The sequence below is a fragment of the Lissotriton helveticus genome, chromosome 10, assembly GCF_964261635.1.
Source record: "Lissotriton helveticus chromosome 10, aLisHel1.1, whole genome shotgun sequence".
NCBI lineage: Eukaryota > Metazoa > Chordata > Amphibia > Caudata > Salamandridae > Lissotriton > Lissotriton helveticus.
Window position 1 is genome coordinate 1,011,955,368 of NC_136071.1, and position 13,480 is coordinate 1,011,968,847.

The 13,480-nt window shown below is 44.8% G+C and overlaps 1 protein-coding gene across 4 annotated transcripts in view; it reads right to left on the reverse strand.

Annotated features, from left to right (window-relative positions):
* Positions 1-13,480, reverse strand: part of GLCCI1 (glucocorticoid induced 1) — a 467,188-nt gene that overhangs the window by 275,392 nt on the left and 178,316 nt on the right. For 3 of the 4 annotated variants that reach the window (XM_078663694.1, XM_078663693.1, XM_078663696.1), the window contains exon 3: positions 9,844-9,930. The exons of the other annotated variant lie outside the window; for it this stretch is intronic. In XM_078663694.1, coding sequence (XP_078519820.1) covers positions 9,844-9,930 — 87 coding nt within the window. The remainder of the gene's footprint in view (positions 1-9,843; positions 9,931-13,480) is intronic. 4 annotated transcript variants of the gene reach the window in all.

The window sequence follows — 13,480 nt, forward strand, 5'->3', positions numbered from 1 at the left end:
GACCGCAGTGCGAGCTGGCAGAAGAGAACATCCTCTTCCCGAAGGTATCCAGTCTTTTGGATTCCCTATCCACTGGAACGGTAGGGTAGGGAAGGCGCCGGGATTGATTTTGGATATTATTAAAGAAAAAGGGGCAACCCAGTAACCCAGGCCGGACAATTATTATCAATAATAGTGGTCCCTGTGGGAGACGTGTAGCCTTATACTTCCAAGGCAATAGTGATGTAAAGAAACTCTGCTGCAGGTTAGTTAAGTTAAGCAATAAATGCATTTTGTTACGTATTCATATAATGTAACGATGGTCCATAATAATATGGCACAGCATTTTTATTACTCGAAAGATAAGTTGCTCCTATAAAGTGACGGCACAGTGAAGGTGAGTAAAGCTTTTATCTGAGTTCTCCGAGCATAAACCACGTACAGGAGACTTTGCAAAACGGTGGCCAATATAAAAGGCAAACATTAATCACTCTTATTTAATTGGACTGAAATTGTCTAAGTAGTTCCATGTGACTAACCAGTAATTTACTTACGAAGAGAGTCAAATTATAATCATCTCTGTAAGACCCCAACCTAAATAATTGTGCCAAAGGGGTTGAAACGTCGACAATACCATATGTAGATTGATTTTTAAATTTGATTGGGGTTTTTGATACTCATGTTTTGAGTACCATCAGTAACAGCATACTGCCCAATCAATCACATGTATATATATTTCTGTATATAGCACAAGCACACTTTTATAGTCACTTTACTCACCTTCACTGTGCTGTCAATTTATAGGAGCACTTTATCTTTGGAGTAATACAAATGCTGTGCCATTTGATTATGGATTATCATTACACTATATAAATATGATTTACAAAATAAATGCATTTATCATTTAACTGAAATAACCTGCAGAAGTTTCTTTATGCCACTGTTGTCGTGGAAGTTCAAGGCTACACTTCCCTCATAGGAACCACCTTTTCTTGATAGTAAGGGATTGATTTTGGAGGCGGAGAATTGAACCACCAAGCTCTCTGGGGCCGGGTGCTGTGTGAGCAAACTGTGGTCACCTGGGGAGGGGCGACAGCAGCTGGTATTGTCCTATGCACAGGAGCCCCTCTCCAGGGCTTAGACCAGGTCCTGAGTGGGACGACTGGTAGGGCTTCATTAAATGAAAGTACTGGTTCAGTGGGGCAACTCCTGGCCTAAGCACCACCGTCAAGACATTTGTCATGACTACCACGCAAGATAGTATAATGTCCATGGCCTAAGCCACCCTCCGCACCACCACTGCGAATGCGGCACTCACCTCCATTGACAAGGTAGGGAGAGAGACCTGTGACTATAAAGATGTCCAGTCCACTGGCATCCACCAGAAACTCTTACCAGGTGTTCTCGGAATCATCTAAGGGCTGGTATCTATAAGGGGCTGTAGACTCCTCCCAATCAGCACTCAATCCAGGCCAGTTATAGGAAGAAGGCACTGGTCCCAATATGGGGAGTCCGCCCCAGGTTGGTGCCGGAGCAAGACGACACCCGTCCAGCTCTGTACTGGAGTCGGGAATGATGATGAGGGCAGCACCATTGCTAGGCGTCAGTAGCGCCGGCAAGGGAGTAGGCACCATGGAAGGTCAAGGTCGCTTGCTTGACCGGCGATACTCTAGACCCGTCACTGGATTCTTGGGTCGCCAATGGTGCCGAGGACAAACCCGTTGGCAGAAGGCCAAAAAGGGCCCCGCCCAAACCGGTGGGGCCCAAGGGTGCTCCACAGAGATCGTGCTGCCCATAAATGAGGTGCATGGCCTCATAAAATTATTTTAGCTAGGCAGGGATCGCTCTGGCTTCCGGAAACTCAGGGAGGCAGTGAGACAGCACAGGCGTAGGCTCCACCACAGAGTTTGGTCTTGAGTGCTAACAATCCCGCGACTCAGCCAAAGACGTGTGCGGCACAGTGTAAGACCATTTCGACTAATCTTTTTTTCTTGTGGGACTTAACCAACTTCCAAGACTACTTGGAGTTGGATGACGATCCCCAGGTACAACTCCAAGACTGATCTTGGGACCTTCTTCGCGACCGAGATATGGAACGTCACAGAGTCAGTCAATGTGGGGTTACAAGGAGCTTGAGGAACCGCTCCCTCTGTGCCTTGGAATGCATGGCCTGGCAATCCTCGCGCATCTTGGAGTCATAATCACACTTCAAACACCACAGGCAACCAAAATACAGATCCGTCACCAACATCTGTCGGTGACGGGCGCCACAGGACTTAAACCCTGTCTTCTTGGTGGACATCCTGCACACTAGGAGACAAAGTCTCCAAAAGTATTCGACAAAAGGGTAAAAAAAACTACTGTGGGTAGGTCTCTTCGGATCTGAGCTGACTGGCACGGATAGAGAAGAACGAAAGTCAGCCATTGTGGTGCCACCTATACAGGCACCGAGCACATCACTTTTGGTGCTGACCACGCCACACAGAGCCGAACGACGTACACACTGCTCATCAAAAGTTTCCCGATCCAGTCTGATGTCTGGGGAATATTCTAAGGTAAGCAATCTGCGGCTAGAAGTCTCTAGATTGTTCAATAGAGTATCCAAACCAAGGGGTCTTGATTGTCTTGATATCACAGTGCTTGCAGGCTATCCATGGTTAATCTCACCACTGATTGAAGGCAAGTGAAGATGAATTCTAGGTCAGAGGATTAAGAATAGGATGAATCAGTGAGAGAAGGATGGTTAGTATGATGCCCTAGAGCCGAAACCCTGCAATTACCTCTAGAATTCTTCACAATGGCTAAGTCTAACATTGCTTTCAGGAGTGGTACAACCTTGCACTTCATGCTAATCTGGTGGTCCCAGAGGGAACTGGAACAGATGTCAAGACAGAGTGCAGGTGTGCATCAGATGTCTTCCCTCATCATGAGAGACAGGATATGAAGGGCATTTGCTGCCAATGGCATGGCTTAAAGTTGAAGTGTCGCAACAAGAGCTCCCAAGTTTAAACATAAAAGAAGATGGTGGGGGGACTAAAACAGCAACACAGCAGCCCAAAAAAAAAACTGTAGAGAGACCTCCCTAGGAATTCACTGATTTAGAGAGAAGAGGATACCAAGCTATGAATAGGGATAGAATATGCTGCGTAAAATGTTCACATGCATTTGTGGTGCTGCCACAGAAGAATACAAAAGCCGTGTCTGGTTCAACCACAAAGTGACTCGTACACCCACAGGTCGTAAATGGGAAAAAGCCAGGACAAAAGAACAGTGTTTTATCATTGTCAAGCCAACAAAAAAGGATGGTGGTCATCAGCATTATAATACAAACCTTTCTATTCAACTAAAGTAGCACCGGTATAGATCTTAAGCTAATGTTTGTAAAATCTTATTTTTTAACCCTATATCTGCCTACTTTTTAACTACCCCAAACAATTAAGGATGAAATACTGTGAAGAACGAGTACAACCACATGTCTCCCATTCTATTATGATGGGTAACCTAGACCACCCCAAAGCTCATGTCCACACTATCTCGGTCAACAAGACCGTATTTCAAACAATATGCTTAAATCCAAAATAACCATATCCCTTTTTTTTTTTAAGGTTATGCCTCATCAGTCAAGTTCAAATTAAGATTAATTTGAATACGGACGTAAGACTTTGTAAATGCAGCAAAGTATTTGAATAAATTAACAAAATACATGAAAACTCTGCATGAAATATTTTATAACAAATCAAGTGTGTAGCTAGGAAACTAGTTTCTTGTCGCCGACTAAACTGAGATTATTGCTGTGGTGGGAAAATGCAAGCAGCAAGTTCAAAAACTGCAAGACTGAAAAACTTCAATTTAAGAAGTTCGTGGGCAGAGATCATAGTCATTATTGGATATTAAAAGTTATTTTATGAAAAGGACGCTCTTTCGCCCGTGACATCTAACATAAAAGAAAGCAGTGCAATTTTGTGTTAGTACTGCTGGTGTACTGTACAAAGGATACCAAAGCGGTGCCAAGTAATGTAGCATTATAGGCTTGTTTTATGTTTTTTTGTTTTTTTTTAAGAAACTTGTCTATAGAGATGAAACTCCCTGGTGCTTTGCCCGTGTGACAATCTTCTCCTAATTTCAAGGTTCTGGCACATCCAGAATGTGTTTTTTTTTTGCGGGAGACTTGTTCGAAGCAATCAAGCTGGGATGACCAGTTTGGTGTCTGTATTAATCAGGGAGACAAGCCTAAAGCACGAGCATCTAGTTGTATTCTTGCCTGGCTTAAGCAGTGTTATGAATATAGCTTCCCACAGGGTCAGGTGGGAGTATCCTAGTTTCTCTCATTTTCTAACACAAGTCTAACAAATTTTGGTCTACGACCTAGCTATATTCTTTTTAAAATTTCATGATTAGGCCATCCGGTCACGTGGCGTTACCTTTAACCATTTCTTTAATATTTTGTGTTGGTTACCATAAGTGGCTGGGTTGGTCTCTCTCGGTCTCTCATATGCAACTTTAGTTAGGTCGTGGTAATTCTTTCTAAAAGGATAATTTTACGAACGGCGTAAGCCTGTAATGACTAAATGTTTGTATGATTATCTGTAAAAGCCCCTAAAATATCAGGAATATAAGTGCAAGTTCTCCCTTTTTGCTTATCTGTATCACTTCTCCCGAAAGCTCAACAACTTCTGAGTAGTCTAACCAGTGTACAATTAGGTTGTCTCCTTCCTCACACTACGGAGCAGACCCATATTTATTTAGGAACTTGACTTCGCGTTCTGAAACAATACAAAACCCAGTGAGCTTCTCCTGCAACAGAGATATTGTGCTTTTATTTTATTTTTGGATCTCGTGTATGATAAAATTCCAGATTCTGCATCTCTACCTCCAGGCTTTTTAGGTGATCATGTATAGTTTGTGAATCCCAGCTTGGTATCAAATGCAGATTCCTCTGTTGTAGCCCTTGAATGACTCGCATATAATGACGGGGGCCAAATGAACCAACACCAATTTCAAAATATTCCATAATCAGTGGATTTATTTCTTTGATATACAAACCCCATCCAGCAATGCCCTGGATGGGAAATCTTGAAGCCCCCAATAGGCACTCTTCACCAGCAGCTCCAGAGTCACTTGCACAGAAGTGATCAGTTAGCATTTGTGGTAAAATGGCCACGCAGTACAACCAGAGGCCTATATTCTTGAAAATGAGCCAACAGTCACTACTGGATGCCGTATTGTGGGCTGCTGAATAATAATTTCATTTATGTGCCATTAACAGGTCTTAAACTCCTTATATCAGTTAAAACCATAGTGTTGCATGAGTCTTAATTGAGCTTCAGCTCTCTGAGACTGGGGTTGTGTCTGCGACAATCTGTCCATTAAAGGATCAAGAATTACATTAAAACCACCACCTCATATGGCAAGTTACTCCATCATCTTAAATCTTTAAAATAGTGCCTCACAGAAAGGTAGGCCATCTAGATTAGGGCCCTAGTAGTTAATGAGCGCAGTGTGTGTCATACAGTGAACCCCTGTATCATAATATACCATCTTTCCGCTACTTTCTGAATATGTTTAAGCAGATACCCTTATGAATTAAAACCAAAATCTAAATCCACCCCTACCCCACACAGAAAATGCCAACTATCAGTTAACACCCTTCTAAACAAGTTCACATACAATACAATATACCATCTGAAATTCATGCACACAGCAACCTTGACCACCGGTCTAGCCATACCAAGCACCTGGGCTGGGGCTCGTACGTATGTAAAAGAAATGTGCCAGTGTGCAATATCTCGAACATAGCAAAGTGCCAATTTGCGATTACAAACAGTTAATACTGTTGGGACTAGTCTACTGACCTATGCCCTTTCCTCTATAACAGTTGGCTGCCCTGGGGAAACTGTACATTGGGTATTATCATCATAACGCAGTCTACAAATCCCCAAGACCTGCTCCACAAATCCTAATGTTTGATAAACATAAAGGGTGGGACTACACAATATACCTCAAGCACCTAGGCCCAGGTATGTAATCTATCCAAGAAGTCAGCTCAATACCCAATGGAAGAGTACAGGACCAACAACCTACGGTAATCTGTATATCCACCTGACCTACAACAGATGGGTTAATTATTAATAATTCATTAACTGGAGCCAGCCTAATTGACAAAAATCCACTGGAGCAATGCACTAGTCAAGAAAATTTAGCAGAACAATTCCAATTTCAATTTTCAAAGCTTTATTCGATTTCCACGTATTAAAATCATAAACGCAGTTCATACAAAAAAAGTATATCTATACAAACATACAAAACATTTTTAAAAAAAGTATTAAATCAATTAGAGTGATTCAATCGAATAGTTAATAGGTCATCATGAATTCCATCATTTTAAAACACTTTTTAGAAAACATTTTCGTAGTCATTATACATAACATGGGGACCCCTTCCCAACAGATGGGTATAGTCCACCTTGAACCTTGTTGACAGGATATGTGGGGTGCTTTGGATAAAAATCATGTAGATCCCATACAGATATTGGGCCATCTCCTATTTGGGGCGGTTTAGATCGTAGATAGGGGACAATGTTCCTATTTCTAAATTTCACAAGGATCAGGTCCCCACTGATGTTTTTGGTTAAAGACCCTAGCCAGCCCACCCTTCTAACACAGAGGATTCCGCCGTCGTAATTAGGTGCAAGAGATCTATTTTTAGATAGCCAAAATGTGACCTTATTTAAAAGCTCCTGGCGACTTTCGGGTTTCCCGTGGGAGGGTGCCGGTATTCCTGAAAGGACGAGAACAAATGGGGCGGCTTCAGGGGGTAAGTGTATGGATGCTACTCTTTTTGGAGCCACTCTAGCAGCAGTATACTTAGTGAACCCGAGTTTAGGGGCGACTTTAGGGTCAGTTGTAACATTTTTATTAGGAGTATGTGAGGAAGTTTTGGGATGTCTACTTATGTTGATGGTTAAAGGAGCATTGGGGGCAGTAAGTAGATCAGAACCATTCAAGGTTACCTTCTTCGAAGTGAATGGAAGGTTGGCTTTAGCGATTGTCTCTTTTGTTATAGTAGTAGCCGGCGGGGCTCTTCCCCCATTAGAAGAGTCATTAGTGAGTGATGAAGAATTACCTAAAATGATTTTCTCAATTCCTGTTAATCTATCACCCAGGGCATTGACTTTTTCTACCAGTGGTAGTACGATAGAGTTTAACAGTAACTCTAACTGAGACAGTAAAGGGAAATAGGGAGAAGGTACTTGGTCATCGTATTTTCTGGTCTCCACCGTAGTTAAGATGGGGTTAGAGACTGGCGATGCAGGGCCGACGCATAGTTTAGATGTTTTAGAATGGTTCCCACTCTCATTTATCCCATCATGCTTCCTTTTAATATTTGGGCCCTGAGAAGAAGCGATACCTTGTGTATTGTTTGTTAGGGATGGTGGAATTAAGTCACCGGGTTTGCTAGTTGGAGTGATAGTACTAATGCTTTTAGCGGGAAATGGGGATGCCACTGGGGCGTAATTAGTTCCGCATAAGGCATTAAATTCCTCCCAAAAAGGCAAAATCTGCGAACTATCAAATATCACATGGGGAGATAGTCCAGTTACTAACGTTTGGCGCAGCTCATTCGTATCTTCACTGGAAGTGGGCAGTGTACTACTGGTCACGGTATAATTTAGGACCCCCTGACCTGAGTCGCGTAAGAAAGGAGATTTCTTATTTGTCCCCTTGGGTGACATAGTTCAGTACAGTAGTATATAAATGGTGCTGATGGCTTTCAGGAGAAAGTACACTGTCCAAAGCGTGTCAATATGTAGCTCTAGCACGTGTACCTCCTCTTGTCCCCGAGTCAAGGGGGCTGCCCCGTCCCGTCCTTGTCGGTCCTCTGAGGGCCACAGAGGGCCCGCCCTTTGCCCGGGCTTAGCCCGGCTGCACCCGCGCGCGTCCCGCGACGCGGAGGAAGCGCCGCTGTTAAATGCGCCTCCGGGCGCCAAAGATCGCGTGTCGGTGGGCGTGGCGATCACGCCAAGGATTATGGGGACTGTGGTCCTCCCGCTCCGCGGCCGCTGATGGAGTGCTTTGCGGCGGCGGTGAGGTCCAGCTGTGGCTACAACAGAGTCCTTGGGCAGCAAGTGTCCACCCCCTCAGCCTGGGAAGCAGCAGTCGCCTCCAGGCAACTAACGGATGTGGCAAGTGAGTCTCCGCTCTGCCGAGGAAGCGCCGCTGTTAAATGCGCCTCCGGGCGCCAAAGATCGCGTGTCGGTGGGCGTGGCGATCACGCAGAGGATTATGGGGACTCTGGTCCTCCCGCTCCGCGGCCGCTGATGGAGTGCTTTGCGGCGGCGGTGAGGTCCAGCTGTGGCTACAACAGAGTCCTTGGGCAGCAAGTGTCCACCCCCTCAGCCTGGGAAGCAGCAGTCGCCTCCAGGCAACTAACGGATGTGGCAAGTGAGTCCCAGAACAATTCAACATTGCAGGGTTTGAACAGTAGTCTATGACCCCTACTTTGCACTAACATTTCCTACATCACATTCAACCTCACCAATCATGGATGTCAACAGGTCACCTTTCCATGGAAACTTTATGCGACTTGATAGGCTCTTGAGGAAAAAGAGCAGCTGACTGCAGGTTGTTGAAGAGTTGTGCCTCTCCTTTGTGCTTGAGTCACATAAGATACTGCATGGCGTATTCCAGTTTAATCAGGTGCAATTTCTTTTTAATCAGGATGAATGCACCTCCCACCTCCTGGAGGGCTGTGAGAGATCCGGATATATGTATATTGTCACTTGTCTCTTGCCAGTCTCAGGATAGTAACCAAGTCCCCTTAATTTAAGAGGCAAGCTCTTATGGCCCAGAGTGGACCTCCAGGGACCAGCTTTAGCCCCAGTGAATAATGGGCACTTTACTATAAAATGGTAGAGAAGTGAGGTTTCTGGAAGACCGCCATTAGTAGATCCTCTACAAATATCTCAACATTTTGAAGGACTCTGGGATCCCAACGATGCACATACTGTTGCTATGTGCTCTAGCCTCCAATTCATCATTTTACTCCTTATGGTATCTAGAACATTTCTAATTTTTAAATAATTGTGTGTTTGCATCATCTTTCAATTCGGAAAAACATTCATCTGTCTTGTCTATTCCATCCACTTGCTACTCCAGGCCTTCATTGATGTGCTCCAATTGTGTAATTGGCAACGCTATCATGCAGTTAATCAAGTGGAGACTCTTCTGCATGCCTGAGCAGCCTATTAACCTTGCAAATGTAACTGTAGCTCTGTACCCAGCTAAAAGCTAAAGGTCCAGGCACCCTGGCACTTGGCAATTCTTAGCTTGATTGGTCAGAATAATATATCTGCAGACCATTCCATTTCTTTGGGGCTAGTAATCACAACAAACAAGCTGGTCATGTTCAGTCATTCTCATTCTCCTCACAGCAGCAAGCAAATACAAAAAAACAGTGATAAAGATTAAGATGGTGGAAACGCATCAATGTGAATGTTTTTTTATAATTAAAGGCTGTTTGACTGCTACAGTTCACGGAGTGAAGTGGTATTTCATTTGATGGAGTGATATCTTGGGGACAAGCTCTCCACACGTGCACAAGCCGATGAGCTTGCCATTTACACACACACACAAATATTATATTATATATATATATATATATATATATATATATATATATATATATATATATATATATATATATATATACACACTGTGAGGACTGAAGCTATATTTTATTAAGTTACACTTTTGATGTTGCAACATATGGTCCCAAATTGTACATTATTTGAATTTGATAAAAGTCAAAACCAAACAACTGCATGAAAGATATTACAATGAATCTATTGTAGGCTACATAGCTTACTTCTTTGAGTTGGTCAGCACTTCCCCAAGATGCAGACCGCTGATGGGAACTTTTCTTCTCCACTCCTTCTTCCCATGTGCTGGGAGTCTACACGAAATAAAGCATTATTATTCTTTTAAATCTAGAACAAAAATGTACTTTATATTCAGTTATAAAATAAAAACATTTTGGAATCCCCTAACTTGTCTCGCATCAATAGCCTGTAGAAGAACGAAAAGCAACTTACATGCAATCCTTGGTCTAGGTTATGGTACCGTCAACCTTTGAGCGAGATCCCAGAACATGCTTCTCTGGACTCTACCAGGTGGGCATTGGGGGTGGGAGTAATGAGTGTAAAGCAGAAGACATTCTTTACCCAATGGGTAATGTAAACAGCTCATGGCTAAACATGCCATGTGAAGAGGGCACACTGCGCTTAGGGGACTGGGTGTATGGCACGGATCAAGTACAAGCCTATACCGTAGCTTTTAGGCATGCCTGAAGGCCATGCCCTGTAAGTAATGGGTAGGAAGAATGCTTCAAAGACATGATCAAAAGTCAAACCCGGAGGATAATGGGGGTAGATCAGTAAGTGCAGAACATGCTGGAAGGCCATGCTCTTTGTGAAGAGCCTGCTGAAATGGCCAAAACCTGTCCACTTTGAGTTTTGCGGGCCTTTGGCTGTGATCGTAGCATGCTGGGTACAGCTAAAGGACATGTCTTTCTGGCACAGGCGGCAGGAGGACTGGTAATTAAGGAAAGTTAATGAGGCGCCATGTTTCCTTCTGTTATACCCCAACAGTGTTGAACAGGATTCCAGTGCAGACCTGCAACACCCCATCTATTTCCACTTCCCCAAACTGCTGAAGGATCTATTCAATCTGCACCTCATTACAACATAACCACTTCTTTTGCAGACCCACTTGAAAAAAGGATTCCGGGGTAAAAAATGAACAGATGTCACCCACATGAATGGCACCATAATGGAGTCGCTACATCAATAGAGGCAGTGATGCATGGCATGTTTTCAGTCTAACATGGTTATTGGAGCACATTATGACAAATGTGTGAGTCTGTAAAAATGTGTATATGCATCACAGATAGTCAGTAGCTCCTGGAATAGAACTCCATTCATCACAATAGCTCTACTGACCCATTGCTGAAAAGATTTCTTCATCAGTTGCTTATGTGTTCTCCTAATTCCTTGTCATTCAATGCCACTGGTCATGGAGGTATACCTGGGTGCATGGCATGAAGAATAAGAAAAATCCAGAACACCATGACGCCTAGCAGGGCCTTCTCCAACGTCCGAATACAATCCAGGTAGACCAGCTAATATCTCATACCAGAAACAGAATCTCTCTTATGAAAGATATGTCTGTGTTCAATTAGCACCCAGAAAAGTAAATCTTCATTCATTTGATTGGAAGGTGACACACTGAGCTGTCTGCTATAGAATCCTGTGTGAAGTTTGTGCAGTTAAGGTAGAACGACAATGCTCTTCTTGAGTTCAGATGGTGAAGTTGCTTCTATTCCTTGAAGGAATGAGGCAGAGCGTAAAAAGTAGGCAGAGTGATGGTTTGGCCTACGTGAAATGGAGTGACCACTCTCAGAAGAAAGGAAGCTCTCATACGAAGCATAAGTTTGGGTAGATGTTAAGATAAGGAGGCTTGGATGACAAGGCCTGAAGCTCACTCACCCTCTGGGCAGAGGTTATTGCCATGAATAGGCAGTCTTGATGGTAAGGAGCCTGAGTGGATAATTGTGAAAAGGCTCAAAGGGAGCGCACAGAAGGAAAGTGAGGACAAGATTGAGGTCCCACTGGGGCATAAAGAAAGGAGTGGGAGGAAACATATGTTGCAAACCTTTCAAAAATCTATGTACAATAGTGGAGTGGAAAAGGTCTTGCAACTGAAGAAAAGTTGACTGCAGAAAGGTATCCCTTCACAATGCTGAGAGTGGAGCCATGCTGGTCAAGGGAAAGAACGAACAGGAGAACCTGAGAAAAGTGGACAGAAAAGGGATCAAAGGTTGTTTCTGTACACCATGCCACAAATTTGTCTTAACAGCAGGTATAACTGTCTTGGTAGAGAGAAGCCTGGCTGCCAAGAAAACATTACAGATTTTAGGTGGAAGGTCGAAAGCAGTCGTCTAATAGGAAGTAACCCGGTATTGTGCCTCCTGTCCTCTGTGCAAGTTGGTTAATACACCTGTTCTCCCACGTGCTCCACTCCATCTCCTCCCGATCATAGATATCCCCCTCCAAAGGGTGGGTATGGACTTAATAGGACCCCTGATTCCCTCTGCCTGTGGGCACCAGCACATACTCGTCCTTGTGGATTACGCCACCCGCTATCCGGAGGCGATCCTTTTGACCACTACAACCACCCCAGCAGTAGCACAGGCCATGATCACCTTTTTCTCGCGAGTGGGAGCACAGTCCAGACTGGAACTCACATCTCAGCCATCTAGGCGAGGTCTTAAAACACCCTGCAACAGGCAGGCCTCACTGTCAATCCAAAGAAAACAACATTTGGGACAGATCACATCGAGTATCTGGGCTAGGACATTCAGGCTGGGAATATCAGACAACAGCTGAATAAGCTAGAGGCCATCTCGAAGATTCCCCGTCCCACCACCCAAAAAAAGGTCCTATCCTTCCTAGGCCTAGTAGGCTACTATAGGAGGTTCATTCCCCACTTTTCCGACATGCCTAGCCCCTCACCCATATACAGGAAAGCACATCCACTGGTCAGCCATTCAGACGCAGAGATTTCAGCAGTTAAAGGAGTCCCTATGCACCGCCCCTGTCTTTACCTGTCCCGATTTCAAAAGTACCTTTGTTCTCTAAACAGATGCCTCAGGAAGGGGTGTCAGTGCCATCCTTTCCCAACCAGACAACAAGGGGGACCTACGGCCCATTCTGTTCCTCAGTAGGAAACTCTTTTCTAGGGAAACCAGGTACGCCATAATCGAGAAAGAGCGTCTGGCCATCAAGTGGGCTGTGGAAGCCCTCCAATATTACCTCTTGAGCCTGCATTCTCTCTTACTGACTGATCACGCCCCTCTTACCTGGCTTTCCCTACACAAGGACTCAAACCCTAAAGTTCTTCATTGGTTTCTTGCATTACAGCCTTTTTAGGTCGAGCTGGTAACAGCTGGAGACCTAGTGTTGCCTGTCAGGAGGGAAGGAGGACAAGAGGGTGTTACGAGCTTTTTCCCTGGATTTGTGTGCGCGAACGCGCACGTTCCGTCCTGCGCCGCGCCGTGCTCTTCCCTCTCATACTCCCAGCACGTCAGCTGCACACAGACACACACACACGCGCGCACACGCACTTACACAGACACGCAGGCACCCAGACAGGCAACCCCCCCCCCCCACAGTCACACACACACACACGCATACACAGAGACTCTAAGACACAAACACACGCACGCTCACACACATACACAGCCCGCCGCCGCGCGCGCGCACACACACATGTCCCCCGCCCTCGCAGCCCAACCTAACAAGGCGAAGCCCCACTCACCGGCTTCCTTGGTGCAGCGGCTCTCACCAGCAGCAGGACTCTTCCTCCCTTCTTCGGCACCGGGGCGCAGGGTAGGCTCCTGCCTGCTCCGGTGCTCTAAACAATCGCGGCTCTTCCGTGGGAGGCGG